The 19,193-nt window shown below is 42.2% G+C and overlaps 1 protein-coding gene across 16 annotated transcripts in view; it reads right to left on the bottom strand.

Moving 5' to 3' along the window:
- The window catches only part of CAMK2B (calcium/calmodulin dependent protein kinase II beta), a 103,715-nt gene that overhangs the window by 68,704 nt on the left and 15,818 nt on the right, over positions 1-19,193 (bottom strand). For all 16 annotated transcript variants that reach the window (XM_075207263.1, XM_075207266.1, XM_075207262.1 and 13 more), the window contains exon 3: positions 341-400. In XM_075207263.1, the coding sequence (XP_075063364.1) occupies positions 341-400 (60 nt within the window). The remainder of the gene's footprint in view (positions 1-340; positions 401-19,193) is intronic.

Raw genomic sequence — 19,193 nt, 5'->3', positions numbered from 1 at the left:
GTGGCTTTCATGAATAATCTCTCCACTACTCATTAGTCCTCTTCCTAGTGATGTCACAAATGGAGCACAATGCATTCATCACCAGTCTTTAATAGTCAGTCTTAGTTAACCAACTGCTTGAGCAGCATGAGAAGTATTTTTTTGCCTACCACTGATGTAAAGGGTTCTCTGTGCTTACAATGCACGACGTCAGTATTTTTACATCTAGCGACCATTATTTATATAATACCCACTCTCCTTAGATGCAGCTAACTATGTTGCAGGGTTGTGCTTACGGATATAATTTTATTTAAAAAAACAAAACAAATGAAATAAATAGGTGTAATATTAACCCTCTTACCAATATTTGGATGCTTTAATAGACGACAGATCCGGGCTTCTCTCTCTAGTTTCTGATGATCTGTAGGGTCAGAAAAATAAGCTCAGGTTAACACAAAAACTCTAAGCAGCTTACTGATATAGCCTGAATATCTGTGTACTGAAATCTGCATTGTTCACAGTTTAAAAAAATAGCCATCTTGAGCCAGCAGATAGACTACACGTATAATCCCAGCCTTGGCTGTCAGTTTGTAACACAAGAATTTCTTCTCAGTAGAAAGGGTATTGGAGTAGAGGTAAGCAACATGTGGCTCACCAACCACCGTGGAACCAATGTTCAAGCATCTCCTGACAGCTTTTGGCTGGAAAAGTAAACTAAACATAGGAATTGTGCAGTGAAGCTTGTTCATTGTTCAGTTGCTTACAGAAACAACTCTGTTAATTAGATCTGAGCTAAAAGGAGTGACTTTTAACCATTATTTACTATTTCACTTATATTCATAAATACAAATATAAAGAGGGATTTTCCATCTATATACATTATATAGCCTAAGGATAAATGCAGAAAGAGAATGCAAAACATCCAGCTCAATAAAACGATCCATCTATATGGAAACTCCCTATATTGTTACATAAAACCTCTTGGATTATGGTGCATTCTCATGTTTGTACAGTATGTCTCCAGCAACATCAAATTGCATTTACCACTAGGATCCTACACACTTCATTTTTACTTGAGTACTGGATTGAGACCAGGGTCTGCAGCTAAACTGGAGAGGGTTAAACCAAGGGTGGACCAATATTTCTCTTTCTCTAACCAACATTATTGTATGAGCTCCTTGGCTCCTGACTCAGCAAAGCCAAGATCAGCAGTAGTTCCGGGGACGAAGTGGGCAGAGATCTGTTTCCTAACCAAACACCTTCAAATAAAAGTCACCAATCAAGAGCACCCTGGATCTCCCAGCTGTACCCATAATACTCCAGCACGGGAACCAAAGTGGGTATATGACCTGGGGTATGGAGACTGAAGGAGAGATCAAAGAAACAAGGACTGGCTGGTGATTATGGTTACCGATGGACTGTCACTGCACGAATAATCAGAAGGAAAATAAAGAATCTTTCAGTAATAAGATCTGCAAGTCAAGGGAGTCCTTTTGGTCTTTGTACCAGTTTGTGCCTGATGAAAGCATGGTGACAGCTGGACTGGATTGCTGCTTTTCTGACAGTAGGAGGGAAAAAGGTTCTAAGACTTCCATGAACTGTGCCTGATCGATGCACCTCAAGCCCCCAGGATTGGCTCTTCTAATGGGATGTTTGTGTTTTTTTCACCCTCCATGTTGTTGAACATCGCACAGTATAATTAGCCAGTTTCTATTTTTTTTTTAAAGTTATAGCTCTTTGTGGCAATTTGGTATTGTAAATATAAGTTTTAATGTTTATTTAGATATTTGCCTACATTGTGAAATGCTTATCCATATACCTGTACCGGAGCCAAGGAAATGGGGCTGAGGATCAGTATTGGTGTGGAATTGTCCCCACTAGTCTCCAGAGACATTCCCTGCCAGTGTCACAGGTAACAACCAAGGTTCAACCCTTGTATTATGACAACAGAATTACTCACCTGGTGCCCCTTTGTTTGCTTTGTTCTCCTGGGCCTCGGAGTCCTCACTCTGTAGACTCTGTGAGTAAGATCTCAATAGACTGAGGTTTGTCTAATTCATACCTGCCTACTCTCCCGGAATTCCCGGGAAGCCCCCGAATTTCGGGGAGTCCTCCTGGACTCCCGGAGAGTAGGCAAAAGTCCCGAAATTTGGCGAAATTAACGGTAGTGAATGGAGGGGGCGTGGCTTAGTCGTGACATTAAGCTCCGCCCCTCCATTCAATGCCGTGCATTTTTAAGTGGGGGCGGGGCTATGGTGACGTGCGGAGAAATCTTAAAAGTGGGCATGTATGGTCTAATTTTGAGACCTGTTTGATTACTGTCTCAGCTAATTTTACATGGTGCCCATTTGTTAAAGGTGTCAGCTAACTGGACAAGCAGAAGACAGCTAAGTTTAATGCAACAGGCATAGGTCATCATAAGAGAAACAGCAGTGTAGGTTCACTTGGATAAAATCGCATTGGAGACAGGAGAATCTTTAAAAATATAACCAAAAGCACGTCTTACAAAAAGATGTTCACTCTGCTGAGACAAAGGTCAGTAGGGCAGGATATGTGAGCTATCACATAACACTAGACAATACCAATATCACTCAATGTTGATTTAAACTGAACTTTTGAATAATTCCCTGTAGTGTTGTGTGTATGTATATATATATATATATATATATATATATACTATATATTATGTGCTTGGAGAGTGCAGAGCATCGCTGTGTTTTGTCTATACAATGTGGGCAGCCCCTTCCTGCACCCCAGTCTGTAAATGGAGAGTGCAGAGGATCTATGTTTGTTTTTGTTTATACAATGTAAATCCCTATTCTTTACATTGATTAATTCCAACTTGTGACAGGTGAGTCCCAGGTCTTTCATGGCTGCTAGTGCTTCTGAGTTAAATCTGAGTGTCATAAGAAAGGCTGCTTGCACTGGAGTCAGTTCTGAGTATCCTGACCTTGGTGGCCTGCCCCTGAGCCAAGTATCTGTAAACCACTGAGTCAATTTTGAGTAAGTCACTGGAAAGTCCCAGATATGGATCTATTATGCCACTAGCAATAAGTACTAGCTAAACCAGGACATAAAGTTTAATTGTAAATTTAATTTTTACCAGGAGCTTAGGTAACAAACAAACGTAGTCAAAAGCAAGTCGGATTGGCACACAACTATAGATGAAAAACCTGTTGCTCAGACACTAGGTGCAGAGAGGATTGAATAGAGGCTTGAATGGCATCACAGGCATGCACTTAAATGCACATGTCACATGGTGCATCTAATTGGTAGCAACAATAAAACAAGTGTTTATTCAGACACACATGGCTATACTTGAACAGGGTGTGCAAGAAGCAACATGAAAAGAATATCTGTGGCCTGCCATGTGAAGGGAGAGCATTGTCCAGGCCTCCTAGCAGCTTCAAGGGTCAGTTTCAGCATGACAATGCCCCCTGCACAAAGCAAGAACCCTGACCTCAACAGCATCAAACACATTTGGGATGAATTTGATTACGAGCCAGGCCTTATCAACAGTGCCTGACCTCACAAATGCTCGTGTGGATGAATGGATGCGAATCTTCGCAACCATGTTCCAAAATCTAGTGGAATGCTTTTCCAGAGGAGTGGAGGCTGCTATAGCAGCAATGGGGGAACCACTCCATATTAATGCCCATGGTTTTGGAATTAGATGTTTAACAAGCATATATGGACGTGATGTACCGGTGTCCACATACTTTTGGCCATGTAGTGTATTATATAATATAAACCACTGATATTATAATTTTAATATGGTCTAATAAAGGCAATGGATCATGTTATATTTACACCACTGATAACCACGTCTCACTACAGTTACATAATTATACAATTACTTTGCAGTGTGTTATAGAGCATATATCACATTCAATCAAAATGAGGGCTTGTCCACTGCTGGAACTGTCAGATGAAACATTAAAAGGTTATTGAAATAACAGTTTATATTGCTGTGCACATCTCTATGGACAGATGAAAGAAAGTGTATCTGGAATTAAAAGGTGTCTGATTATTTGTAATCATGGTTATCGTCATCAGCACCACTAATTCCACAGCGCTGTACAGAGAACTCATTCATATCAGGCTCTGCCCCTTTGGAGCTTACAATATAAATTCCCTAACACACACACAGAGAGAGAGAGAGAGACTAGGGTCAATCTTGATAGCAGTCAATTAACCTACTAGTATGTTTTCGGAGTGTGGGAGGAAACCGGAGCACCCGGAGAAAACCCATGCAAACATACAAACTCCACACATGGCCGTGATTTGAACTCATGACCCCAGTGCTGTGGGGCAGAGGGGCTAACCACTAGGCCACTGTACCTGTTATGACATGATAGGAGCAATGTATAGATAGAGAATATCTGTTTTTATATATATATATATATATATATATATATATATATATATATATATATATATATATATATGTATATATATATATATATATATATATATATATATATATATCTATATCTATATGTATATATAGATATATATAGATATATATATATATATATATATATAAATCTATGTGTGTATGTATGTATATATATATATATATATATATATATATATATATATATATATATATAGTGTTAATTAGTTTTCATATTAAGAATATTAAGAGTAGACACAGCAGGCTGGTAATCTCAGAACCAGTGTAACAATGTCATAAGATGAATGTCATCTTCCCATGTGAATTTCCATCAGTGATTGTAAACAGTCTGTCTCCTTTCCCCTCTCAGGCCCCGCCTCCTACGCTGCTTTTTATAACCCAAGATTGAGGTCAGTCCCATAGAGAGGCAGCTGAGGGGCTGGAATGAGGTTACACAGCATGAGTTATGAGGTAACTGTGCTACGCAAGGTGAAACAAATCTATCCCACAAGGTGTGTGACAGCAAATCTTAAATCAATTCACATAATGAAATCATTATTTCAACATGTGTGTGAGCAGCACTCAGGAGATGACACTCTGTGGAACGTGAGACGTTGTACACGGCAGTCAGCGCAAGTTTACAGCAAAACAGTGGTGGTCACTCACCTTTTACAATGCACATTTTCGAATATAGCGTTTTCTCCCTCAGTCAAGTCCCTAATTCTGAGTAAAGTGACAGCATTTGTCTTGTAAAATGAATCATTTTGCTGGTCTGTGTAAGGATTATGAAGGTCTCCATTTTTCTTACAGAGAGGTGCAGGATTTCTGTGGGCTTACATTGTTTATCAGAAAAAGCAGGATATCAACAGACAATTGCCATCAGTAACATCCATTTACTGCAATAGGGCTCACTGTGGTCAGTGGTGGTGTATATTGTCATACAGTTCTGTCCTCCCATTCTTTGGCTGCTGGGAGCTCTCAGACTATCAGTAGATATTATCTGTATCAGCCAGTCAGCGGGTACACAGCGTAGCTGTCTGTCAGTGGGATCTATATGCCCTGTGTCTGCTAGTGGCCACTGGGTGACGTCTGGAAGTAGATTTGTTAGAGAGCATTCAGTGTTTATCTGTCTGTGTGTCTGTTGGCAGTACCGGGATGTGTCTGGATTAGGTTGTTAGTTATGCACAGAATGTTCTGTCTGATGCATTGAGGCTGCCCTACATACTACCTGCAATGCAGAGACTGCCATCTCCCTTGTAACCTTTTCTCTTCCACGGTGAAGGGAAGCAGCTGCCACATAACTCATTGTATGTCAATGACAGACCTATAAACCTCCGCTCTTTAGGAGAAGAAGAGTATCCCTAATATCAGATAGGAGCAGATGATCAACTTCTCTATACCCTTCTGTGTTAGAGACTATTTAACCTATAATAACCCATAGTTCCTAGTAAGATACATATAACTCTGGCCATTCCCAGATAAAAATAAGCATCAGGAATTCAATTGGCCACGTTACTGTAAAAAGTAACGCGTCCTGCGCATTATTACGGTAATAGTGCGCTTAAATACCGTTAGTACGGTAATTTCAACGCCAGGTTTTTGCTCGCAGCTCGGAGCAGAAAGCCATGTTAAATTTACCATATTAAAGATAGCAGGATTAACATTGCGTTAATCTGGGGGAATTGAATTCCCCTCAAAGAGTGAATATTATACATCACTAAATCACCAAATCTGAGTAGAGAGTCCTGGGGTAAATGTATGAATGTCCGATTTCTGCAAGTCACCAGAAATCGGCAACTTTGCAGTGAAAATTTAAAGGGGCGATGGTTTGTTGCCTTTACAAACCATCGCCCCTTTAAATTTTCACTGCAAAGTTGCCGATTTCCGGTGACTTGCAGAAATCGGACATACATACATTTACCCCCTGTTGTCACTACAAGGTGTTTGGGCAATTTACTTCAACATGCACAAGTCGTGTGGGTACTAGAAACCCATAGTACATGGAATTAGTAGCCAGAGCCAAGGACTGAAACTAGTGACTATCAGTGGATCAGAGGACTGGGACTGGTCATAAAAGCTTAGAACCAAGTACTATGAATAGTCACCAAAAGGTAATAAATTAAACTAGTGACTAAATGTAAGTAATGGGATGAGCAGCCTGGACTGAGTATAGAGACTAGTAACTAGAACTATGTACATGGACTAGAGAAAAAGACCTAAGTACTAGAGCATAGGGCAGCCTCCCGAGCTTAGGACTGGCACTAGCCACCAGAGCTCATGACTGGGGAAAGTAACAATACCTAAAGGCCGGGACTAGTGATCAAGCTCAGGGCTGGGACTCTTGATAAGAATTACGGACAGGAAATTGTGTGAGAGCTAAAATCCTAAGGATTGGTGTTGGTGGATAGAGATAATAGCTAGAGATAATTGTTTAAACTAATAGTCAGAGATTCAAACTACTACTAATTAGAGCTATTACCTGGGACTAGTTTCCTCAGCTATGGACTCTAGCGAGCAAGCATAGTTGATTACTACAACTAACAGCCAGAACTATAAGCAATAACAAAGACTATTGGGGGAATTCAATTGGCCGCATTAATGCTAAAAGTAACGCGGTCCGCGCACGCGTAATTACCGTTATTACGGTACTTTTAATGCTGGGTTAATATTACAGTAATAACGGTAATATCTTTAACGCAACGGTACTTCGGGGGGAATTGAATTCCCCCCTATTAGTCAACACTAAAGTATGGTATTAGTAGCCAGTGTTACAAATTAATACTAATGACTAAGTAATAAAAATATGAGTTTTGGACAGGGAATACTAATCAGCTAAGGACTGAAATCAGTATCCAGAATTAAGGAATAAAACAGGTAGCCAGAATTACCTTTTGGATCTAGTAACAATGTACTTTGGACTAAAGGAAATTGACTAATGATGACATCTAAGCCGTGGAGGACTCGGCAAGACTCAACTCAGCAGCTGTTTAGGAACATTTAAAAGAAAAAGAAAAATGCAGATGGCCCAGTCACCCAGCCCAAGGTAGCCCACTATGGGACAGGCCCAGGAGGCAGATTCCCTCCAGCCCAGCCTGCCCCTGCATCTAAGGAACAATAGCTAAAGACTGACAATAGTAGTTAGAAATAAGGGTTTGAATATGTAATGCTAATAAGATTACATTCAACCTGCAGAATATATCCTACTAATGTGGAGCACCCAAAGGAAGCCCACCCACACAGAAAATAAAAACCCCACACAGATAGGGCCCTGATCGGACTCCAAGCCATGACCCCAGTGCTGTGAGGTATCAGTTCTAACCACTGTGCAACCATGCAGTTATAGCTGTTCATAGTTTACACATACCTACTTTACAGCCTACTAATTACCAAGAGTCTACACTTTAATTCCTTCCCAAACAGCCAATGGCACAATATCTATCATTTAACCAATTTTCTGCCAGGTTATTCAGAGACTATTAGATCAGAACGGGGCATCCGTCATTTTGTGCAGGGTGATCTAAAATTTACCAATTACTTCTTTATCCCCTTTACATTCAATATAAAAAAAATAATCTATTAGTCAAATCACTGTTTCAAATTGCATTTGTCCCCATAGCTGCCAATTGCCCATCATCTCCAGGAACAGTCCCAAGGTTTTAGTTTCTTATACAGTACATGAAAGATACAACTATTACTTATGTTATTACTCTCTTGTCTATGTAAGATAATATGTTTATATCAATGAGCACCTAGATTACATAAAAAAAATAAAATTAGAACAATGTTCCATGAATACGTCATCATGGGGGTTGTATTACAACAAGGTCTGCCTAAACCACGTGTGGCCGGATTACATGTACCAGCCTAGCAGCATAGTGTCCCTGGGAATTGTTCCCAAATGTTGGCAACGACACCTGTTAACCCCATTCATTCCAAGTTATAGTTTACAATCTACGTTTAAATAGTTTGGGTTTTTTTTCCAGGTAAAGAAGAACATATTTAAGTAATACCATGATTGGCAGAAGTAGATTAAGCCCCTAAATATTAGAGTGGTACCCTAATGCCAGGAATGGAGGACGCTTGTGTCCTTTAACAACTCCTCCATCCCATCATGTGGAAGAAAGATGTCTATCCTGTTATCTAATTTCTGGTACGTAGAAACTAAATATCTACTCTTTGTCCAGTTTCCTATGAAATTAATGAAGAGCCTGTGAGTGTTAATCCATTTCCTGCCAGGTAGAGGTAAAACATCTGCTAACTAGGCACAGAAAGAAACATATCATCTATCTCATAAACCCTTCCCTGGCACATATGATCATCATCATCTACCAGTTAACCTCTTGCTGACCAGACAGTGTCAGGAAGCAGCAGGGATATGTACATTTACATGAAATAGACAATAGGTCCATCTAATGTGCCAGTTAACTTCAGACCCTCTTCAGTTTTATCGGATTATAATAGTAATTCGATCCCTGAAAGCAAAAAAAGGCCTCTGTCAAATATTCTGCAAAATAGTTCCATTAAGGTCCATGGAGGCTTAACAGCCTTTGACCCACTGATCATTCATGGTCTCCCGGCAAGATTGCTCCATTAACACTTTCCCACACAAGATTACCAGGGGGTATATTTTTAATATGTCGATAATGGCTTGGGTATTTAAGTGTCTTTGGCATGGAGGGGTTAAGTCCAACACATGAAGCTGAATTCCCAGATTGAGAGGAGTTGGGGGATGTAAAGAGGAGGGGGCGCAGTGGGAATCAGCTGGGGAGGGGGGAGATAGATGCAATGGAGTGGTCTCCATGGTAACCAGCACCACACAGTCAGCAGAGCACGCGCCAGCAAGAGGAATATTTATAACCATAGATTCGATCTAGCATTGGTACTGTATGCCAGTGCTAACCTCTACTGTTCCTGTACTGACCTAGAGGGCACAGAGCTGACCCACCAAGTGCTTAGTCACTTTCACTGCAGCCCATCCCCCCACACATCTCTCTGCACTATTCTATGGACCTGCAATCATTATTGTTATTGGACTAATATTCCATGGAAATATATCTTCTTATTACCTCCACCAACCAATATTAATGATCATGGTAAAGGACACTTGAGCCCCTACACCCCCTATTCTGCACTGGTGAACTTATAGAAGATCTCCAAAGAGCAGAATGTGTCCAGATACCTAACAGAACGAAATTGAATGTTCCCAACCTCCACCCTTCAGTTTGGCTGTGGTGCAGCTATCCTCCCAGCTTCCCTGTGTGTGGGAGGCTGCCCGTACATTCCACCATCTGTGCCTCGCACCATCTGTATAGAGCACAGGTGGGGTATGGGATAAATGATGCTCACAGCATTGCTCCCAGACAAGCCGAGGATATTATAAGAAAGGCATACTGTGTTATTTCATAATAATAAACCCTATGGTGAATCTGATGGTGGTAAAATGGTATATCTAGTATACTGACTAGATGCAAGTATTACATTAGTGCCGAGTGCAATATTCCAGACAGCAGTGCAAATAAAAAAGTGTCAGGTAAGCACTGTTCGTTGCATCACAGTTACTAGGGTGAAAATTATTATTTATTATGTAAAAACTTCACATTTAAATGTGAAAGGTTTTTGCCTGCGTATATACATAACCTTCTCAGATTGCATTCAGTAACTATTGCGTGTGAGCCCACCAATTCTAGCAGGCCATACGTATGCTCACTGACCCCAATCTCTAACCATGTCCCAGCTGTATAAAATAAATCTACACATGTTCTGGTGATCAGACATCTTCGTAGATTGTTTGTGCAGGCAGGCGTATAATGTAAATTAGAGAAGGCTTTTCATAGGACGGTTGTATATATTTTTTAAATAAATGTTCATGGATCAATTCCTATTATAAATGCAGAGCTTTGGAAACCTTTGTAGAGAAGTCTCTGGGGGCACATTCAGCCCTTCAGGTCTCCAGTTGTTGTTTTAATTCTAAGCCTGAGTTATTAGTTTGTAAATGCTGATTCTGGCAATAGTTTTTGTTTATTCTTCATTGGTGACCAGGTATTACTGTTGATGAGATCTGGTGCTCCCTGCAATCATGTCATACTGCGATTAACATTTATAATGCAACTATTCTTTCCAACAAATAAAATTATGTATTATTGGTAGTCAGACGTGCAATACATTTATATTTGCTGTCACTTAGGGGGGAATTCAATTCTCCACCATGTGCAGCAAATTGGCTCTGGAATGGTCATGAAGGCACGCCATGGCAATGTGATATTACGGATTTATCCCTCACAGCCCAAAGTGATGCACAGGAACATCCTTTGATGTTCGTGTACAACAGTACCTGGAAATGAGAGCAGCACACTTGTAGTCCAAAAACAATGGCAGACTGACACTTGTAGTCCAAAAACAATGGCAGACCGACACTTGGGGAACAACCACAATGGCTCACTGACACTTGGGATCCCGCAACAATGACACACACACACACTTGGGTTCCCACAACAATGGTACACTGACACTTGGGGTCCCACAACAATGGCACACTAAATCTTGGGGTCCTACAACAATGGCACCCTCACACTTGGGGTCCCACAGCAATGGCACACTGAACCTTGGGGTCCTACAACAATGGCACACTCACACTTGAGTGCCACAACAATGGTACACTGACACTTGGGGTCCCAGCTTAAAAAAGGTTGAGCACCACTGTTCTAAATTATGGTGAGCTATTACCTTATTTTTACATAATGCAGACCCGTTTCACCATGTACATCTCAGAGGTTTCAGAGAGTCACTTACATCAAGGTAAATAAGTGTATTTACCCACTAGAGCACCACAGCCCAGACAATTACATACTTGCCAACATTTTAGGTTGAAAAAAAGGAACATCTAAAGAAATAAGGCCCATATCTACTCTATTATCAAACCTAAAAAGGACAAATGGAGATGTTGCTCACAGCAACCAATCACATTCTAGCTATCATTTATCTAGTACATTGTAGAAAATGATAACTAGGGGCCTGATTCATTAAGGATATGAAATGAAGTGGTATCTTATTTCAGTCTCCTGGACAAAACCATGTTACAATGCAAGGGGTGCAAATTAGTTTTCTATTTTGCACATAAGTAAAATACTGACTGTTTTTTCATGTAGCACACAAATATCAACTTTAAATTTCAGTGCACAAATAAGCTATCAAGTATCTGTGTGCTACATGAAAAAACAGTCAGTATTTAACTCATGTGCAAAACAGAATACTAATTTGCACCCCTTGCATTGTAACATGGTTTTGTCCAGGAGACTGAAATAAGATACCTCTTAATTTAAGATCCTTAATGAATCAGGCCCTAGAATCTAATTGGTTGCTATGGGCAACACTTATCCTTTTTAGAAGGTTTGATAACCTTCCCCTTTATTTTTCTTGCACATCTACTTCCAAAAACGTATTCAGCTGCCAAATGGTACAACTGGAGAATAAGTGTAGCATTGTATTTTTGCTTAGCGTGTAGTACACATAACATGTAATGAAGTTATAGGTTGAAATTTCTCTTGCAAAGGTCAATGATTTGCTTCTGAATCTGAATATTTATTTCATATAAAGGTGCACAGGGAGGATAAAACAGGTGAGTGATAGGCGCTACAAAGATATACTTAGTGGGCCTGATTCATTAAGGAAAGTAAAGCAAAAAAAATTAGTAACTTTGCACCTTGGCAAAACCATGTTGCATTGGAAGGGAAGATACATTTAAAATATGGGGACAGATTTATATTCGTGGTAGGTCATATCCTAGATCAACTTTAATTTTCAGTGTAAACATTAAGCTATCAAGTGTTTGTGTGCTACATGAAAACAACCAAGATGTGACTTATATGCAAAATAATAAACTAATTTGCACCCCTTGCATTGTAACATGGATTTGACCAGGACAAAACTTATTGTTTTACCTTACTTACCTTTATGAATCAGGCCCAGAATGTTTGTTCAGTCTTGACCTATAGGAGGTTCCATAATTTCAGGGAGCCCTACTGGAGGCATCCTCCCAGGTCATGGTGGAGGCAGGGCATTTCATAGCAGGGGGCGGGGCCAGGGTGACGCAATGATGTTACCGCAACCCCCTCATGCACTTGTCACAGATCCCAGAGAGGAGATTTTAAAAGTGGGCAAGTATGTCTATAGGTAAATAATGTATCTAAAATGTAGTCATTAGATTCATAAAGGATGTGCTCCTTATATAGAAAGGTTAAAAAAAAATCAAAAGGATGAGTCCCTATATTCACTCACTGTTGTGTGGAGCGGGTAGCCTTTATAGAAACTGTTGCCTGTTGGTTCATATGTATAAAGATGGACAACAGAGGCGTCCATCAGTGAATTAGGTAAATAAAATACACCCAAGGTACATACAGATTAAGCACTTGATATCATATCAAGATGCAGTCCAAAGTGGAGTGTACATCCATCGCTCCAGCTCTCCTACCTCCCTTTTGTTGCTGAGGCTTTTCCTCAACCCTGTGCTGAGATAATTTGGCACTTTTTGGGCTGGTGATATTCCAGCATCAATGCGTCATTTTTCTGCCGAGTAACCACACAAATCCTACCTTGGGTTTTTTCAGAAAGACATTCTCTTTTCCAAAGACACCTGACACAGCAAAGATCATCTACCCAAAAATGACCAAAAAGAGTTTTTCTACTGGTGGAAGTGGGGGTGTATACGGTGGTACGCCATACTGTCACTTGTCCTACTGCATTCATTGTAACACCATCTAATTCCATTCATTTACATTCCCACTACATTATTCATACCACCACTTCTAAATGTCCACTTCCAACAAGGCACACCTTTTAAGAAACTATACCATGAAATTAGGGCTCACTTAATTTTATAACCCAAGACTGGAATGCACAGCAGTTTCCAGAAGATTTTACAATAGGGAACAAAATCAGGTTTTTCAAGCATCTCAAAAAACAGAACCTGCTGAAGATCTGAGATCTCTGAGCATGTTAGACTTTTAGATTTACCATACAAAACCTCTAACTCAGATTATGCAATAGTCAGATGAGAGCTAAATGTTAACAGCTAGAACAGAAAACGATCTCAAATGGCTAAAGCAATAATTTTATGTAAAAGGCGACAAGGAGGATAGCAGTTTCTCCAGAAACCCCCCCCTGCGCTAACTAAGTGGCCGCTATAGCTGCACTGTCCTATACAGCAGCCGCGGCGCTGTCAAAGAAGCGTCCGCGGCGGTACTGTAGTGTATACAGCACCGCCGCGGACGCTTCTTAGACAGCGCCGCGGCTGCTGTATAGGACAGCGCTGAAGAAACGGAGGGGTGGGTTTTTTTTTGGGGTCAGGGGGGAAACCCCCCCCCCCCCCCCCGACAATCCTCCGTTCGCCCCTGGATAGGTTGCTAGGTAATCTCTCTCAACACAATACGTTAACCATTAAAACCACCTGTGGTCATTAATATATGACCCTAAACAAATCTTTATTGAATCTATTATATCACCAGATGAACGATAAGCCTGATCCACACACTGAACTTTGAGAAAACTCTGTCCTTTCTGTTCACAATTGACACAGAGAAGTTATTCAGCAGAACCCAATGGCCTTTTATGCTTAACTCCTTGTGCCAGTGTGGGTTTAGAGGGAATTTTCTTATAGGGATCCAAGCTTTGCACACAACACCTTCTGCCAGAGTGTATCAGATGTTCCTAACATAACGAATGGCACCTGGCAAGGTTGCCCATTGTCGAAAACTAATTTTAGCCCTGGTTATCAAGCCCCTTGCAGCAAAATCATGGCCTTCTTCAGACGTCGGGGGTGGTAGTTGGTAAAAATGAATACAAAATATAATTATTTGCAGATTATATTTTGTTGACTAGAACGAATCCCCACACCTCACTGCTTAATCTATACAAAATTCTAAATACATATGGTTTAATCAATTATTCCAAAATCATGTGCTGCCCACTCTTATTAGTCTCATAAAATCCAATTATACTACACTTATAAATCCATCAACATAAATATATTGAAATTGATGTCATTAATAGTTATAAAACCCTCTATAAAGAAAAAATCCTCCAGGTTCTAACCTCCATTAAGACTAATTTGTCCACTTGGAAAAGACTAATAATATCATGGTGATATAGTGATTAGAATGACCCTGCTTCCAAACTCTTTCATCTATTTCAGACATTACCATTGCAAGTGCCTAATGCCACCTTACATCAAATTCAAAAATGACTGGTGTGGTTCGTTAGGACTAACTTTCTCACTCTTTGATGCTCAACCACAAATGGAGGAAGAGGTTTTCCCAACATCAGACATTATTACTAGGCCTCCCATCTCAGCCAGGTGGCTGATTGGTTCTCCCATTCACATGCTTTGAGTTAGGTATATTTGGAGGCAACACATAGTGGAGTACCATCAATGGTCTCCGTTCTAGAGATACCCAAGAAAAAAACACTTCAACATGTATTCATCAGGTTATTCATTTTCTAAGCCAAATTTGAGATCAGTGTAGATGACACTTTAATTTGGCTGGCTTTCTATCTCCCCTCACCACACTATGGAACAACCCAGATTTTGTTCCCCCTACCCACTTTCATCCTTGGCAAAATAAGGGCATTAGGATAGTACCACCTGTATTACAGGGAGGCACATGTGCCCCTTTGACCAACTTACAACAAAATATGAGTACCTCCAACTTAAACACTTTATTAATTCTGACCCAAAGCTGGAGATTTCCAGATCGTTAACATCTTTTGAGGTGATCTGTTATTTCAGATTAAATCAGTGTCGGACTGGCCCAATGGGGTCCCGGCGAAATACCCGGTAAGCCCCACTGTCTGATGGCCCTGCCCCCTTTTGCTAGGGGGCAGGGCCAGAATGCAATCAGCAGGGCCCCCACGTAGAGGTAAGTGTAGTAGCAGCCTGTGCTACTGGTAAAGCAGAGGAGCTTCCTGCTCAGGCAGGAACTCCTCACTGTCTCCCATCACTCCCTCTGCTATGCTCTGATTGGCTGACACAGTTACACAGCCAATCAGAGTAGACATGCCCCTACCCACTCTACCATGTTGGAAGCAAAGCAGGAAAGGTAATATGTGTGTCTGTATGTATGAGAAATTAATTTATGTGTGTGCGTGTTATGGTAATATGTGTGTTATGTGTGTGTGTGCAATGGGGTTTGTGGCAATGTACTGGGGGTGAGGACAGGGGGGCTGTTATAAGTGAAATTGGGGTGAGGACAGGGGGGGGCTGTTATAAGTGAAATGGGGGGTGAGGGCAGGGGGGCTTGTGGTAATATAATGTGGGTGTGAGGTAGGTGGTGATTAATATGTGCAATTTTTTTATGTGGGGTGATGGTGGACCAATTTAATGTAATAGTGGGGCCTATTAATTTAAGATGAGGTGGCGGGACCTCTATGTTGGGGTGGTTTGGGGCTATTAATTGAATATGGGGTTTTGGGCAGGAAGGCTATTTATTAAATGTGTCACACTTCTTTGAGCAGGCCGTCTACACTTCTGTCGATGGTGTACGCAACAATGCAAGTTTTTTGCTGTAGGGGAGTCGCCTAGTGCTTGTCACACTCACACGCACCCTTTAAACGTGAGAGCTATTGATTTAACATTTGTCAGGCTGGAAGAGCCGCTGAATGCAGGAAACACCAACTGGCATTAGCACCACTGAACTAAGAGGTACGGAATCTAACGTACCCCTGGTGTTCACCAGGAACCCCCGCAAGGGGGTCCACCTAGTCAGCTACCAGTATGGTGAAGAAGGGTCAGGACGGTCCGGGTCAAATCAGCGGAGACAAGCAGTACAACAGAGAGATCCAAAGCGAAGTCAAACAGGCCGAGGTCAAGGGTCACGAGAAATCCAGAGAATCATCAGCAAGCCGGGGTCAATAACCAGGTAGAAAACAGAAACCAGGAGAGGAGTCAAATGGAAGCCGGGTCAGAACCAAATAACAATGCAGGAACAAAGGAATGCTGGAAAACAGGGGGACCTTATACCCTGGCACCCTCATGGTGCCAGAGTGAGATTTAAATAGAGGTTGCAGCACACTGAGAGGAGGAGAGCTGGGCGGCAGAGGTGCTGACAGGAAGAGTCCCATTACCTAGCATCAGGACGAGGTGGCACGCATGCGCTCGACATAGTCAGGACGGCTGTGTACCTCTTGCCTGGCAACAGGACGCCCCCGGCCGGATCCATCAGGTGACCGTCCCCACTTTGTGGAGGAACAGCGGGAACTGCGCCTGACAACATTGTGACTGGTTGGGGAAAGGGGCTAGAGTGTGCCCTCATTGCTAGGCTTTCCATATTTAATGTACATATCCCTTTTTCAAAACAGGACCCCAACATTCCAGGGTCCAGACAGCAACTAAGCTTAAGATATCAGCAGTAGCAGGTAGTGAACAGTACATGAACAGGTAGGAGAGAGCAAGACAGTCTGCCAACTCTTCTGATTCTAGTGGGGTAAGACTTTGTTCTGATCTGAGGGGTGGGGTCTAGACTATGCACTCTTTATATACACTGCATTCTTTATTTACTACACTATGCTGCTATCTATGCAATTCATGGGCTGACCACTCCTCCTCTAGTGTCTGGTCTTGCCTCTATGGTGGCTGACCACACCCCCTCTGGTGGGCCCCTACAGTGGGTCCTTCATGCCCCAGTCTGACACTGGACTAAATAAATATGATTTCTACACTCTACAATATACTATGGCAGCCAAGTAAGCCTCAACCCCTAAGGATAAACATAGCTGGAAAGTCAACTTGGGCAGACCACCGGATGAGGATGCTGGAATGTAATCAATGAAAGATTCCCTAGAGATCAATCCCTGACATTTGCTTTTAGGATAAGGTGTTCACACCTGTAAGAGCTGAATCAGTTCCTAAGTGACATGTCACACTCTTTACACTGTCACACAAGACCTCTTGAGCTCAGAAGATGCCACATGCATTGTACTTTTAGGTTCCAGGACAAAAATTCTGTAATACAAAGCTAATGATTCCAAAACTCCTCCCTTTTCAATCTGTGTCTTTGGAGGTGGTGAATGGCTCTGCAGCATGTTCAGGATTCCTGTTCGTCACTGTAGATAATTAATTCTCCAACCACCTTCCTTACTCTACACCCTAAACTTCTAATGATTAATCACACCACAAATCCTCTTTCTCAGAAATATACCCGCAAGCACTTTGTTGCCTTAGGACTTTTGTTTCCCACTCACAGATACTATTTAGGGCTTAAGCACTGAAAGTTGCTTATGCGCAATCAAGTTCTATTGCACCCAAAATATAAAATATTCTATGCTACTTGTTGGAAAAAAATACAATGAAACCAGATCACTCCCATTAGAACAGGAATAAAGCCATTGATAACATTAATCAGAGATGCCTTAAAAAAAACATGTAAAATACATTCAAAAACATAGAAACATAAATTGGCTATGATTCCCCATAGCACTCATTAACCTAAACAACAACCAGTAACTGAACAGTTATTGCTAACACTGTATCCTGCTCTGAAATAACCCCCAGCAGTTCAATTGTTCATTTTGCTTTATACATAATTAAGTTTTAACTCCTATCTGTTCCACATCTTCAGTAGAATACAGATTAGACGCTGATTTATAAAGCTTGTGAATGGATGCAACTCCTATGCAGATCGGCTATGATACATCACAATGAATGGAGATTATAATTAATGAATAATTAAAAAAAAAAATGTCATGTTCAGTATGATCCTGTTCAGAATAATGCAGGGATGGTTGTAATTGTTGAAAGCAGACTTGAAACTTTCAAAACATAAAAGTATCTTTCTGCCGCCTCTTGGATGTGATAGTTGTGATGATGAAAAAAGTTATATGTGGCACTCCCAGACAGGGCCGGACTGGCCATCTGGCCCTTCTGGCAAATGCCAGAAGGGCCGATGGCTGGATGGGCCGGGCCGACTCCTCCCGTCTTCTTGGTGGCTGGTTCCTCCCCAGGAACCAGCCACCTCTGCTGCGCGCTCATCAGGTCCCTCCCCCGTTATGCTATGCACTGGTGCACTGTTACACTGGTAAGTTTCCTGGGTTTTTTTTACTGAAGAGGAAGGGGGGGTCGCGGGGGTGCCGCGATTTTCAGGGGGGTCGCGCGGATGCCCTCATTCTGCACGGGGGGCGAGAGCCATGGGGTGCTGGGAAAGGGGGTGAGATAGCCAGGGGGTGCTGGGAGAGGGGGTGAGAGCCAGGGGGGTGCTGGGAGATGGGTGAGAGAGCCAGGGGGTTCTGGGAGAGGGGGTGAGAGAGCCAAAGGGGAAGGGGGTGCTGGGAGAGGGGGGTGAGAGAGCCAAAGGGGAAGGGGGTGCTGGGAGAGGGGGGTGAGAGAGCCAAAGGGGAAGGGGGTACTGGGAGAGGGGGTGAGAGAGCCAAAGGGGAAGGGGGTGCTGGGAGAGGGGGTGAGAGAGCCAAAGGGGAAGAGGGTTCTGGGAGAGGGGGTGAGAGAGCCAAAGGGGAAGGGGGCGCTGGGAGAGGGGGTGAGAGAGCCAAAGGGGAAGGGGCACTGGGAGAGGGGGTGAGAGAGCCAAAGGGGAAGGGGGTGCTGGGAGAGGGGGTGAGAGAGCCAGGGGGAAGGGGGCGGTGGGAGAGGGGGTGAGAGAGCCAGGGTGGTAGGGGGTGCAGGAAGAGGAGTGAGAGAGCCGGGGGGTAGAGGGTGCAGGAAGACGTGTGAGAGAGCCGGAGGAGTAGGTGATGCAGAAAGATGTGTGAGAGCCAGCGGAGAAAGGAGAGAGGGACAAAGGAGAAGATGGTGCAGGGGCATAGGTAAAAGAAAGTG

Source organism: Mixophyes fleayi, chromosome 4 (assembly GCF_038048845.1).
Source record: "Mixophyes fleayi isolate aMixFle1 chromosome 4, aMixFle1.hap1, whole genome shotgun sequence".
Taxonomy (NCBI): domain Eukaryota; kingdom Metazoa; phylum Chordata; class Amphibia; order Anura; family Limnodynastidae; genus Mixophyes; species Mixophyes fleayi.
The sequence above is the reverse complement of the archived record's forward strand: the minus strand, read 5'-3'. Positions and strand labels throughout refer to the sequence as shown.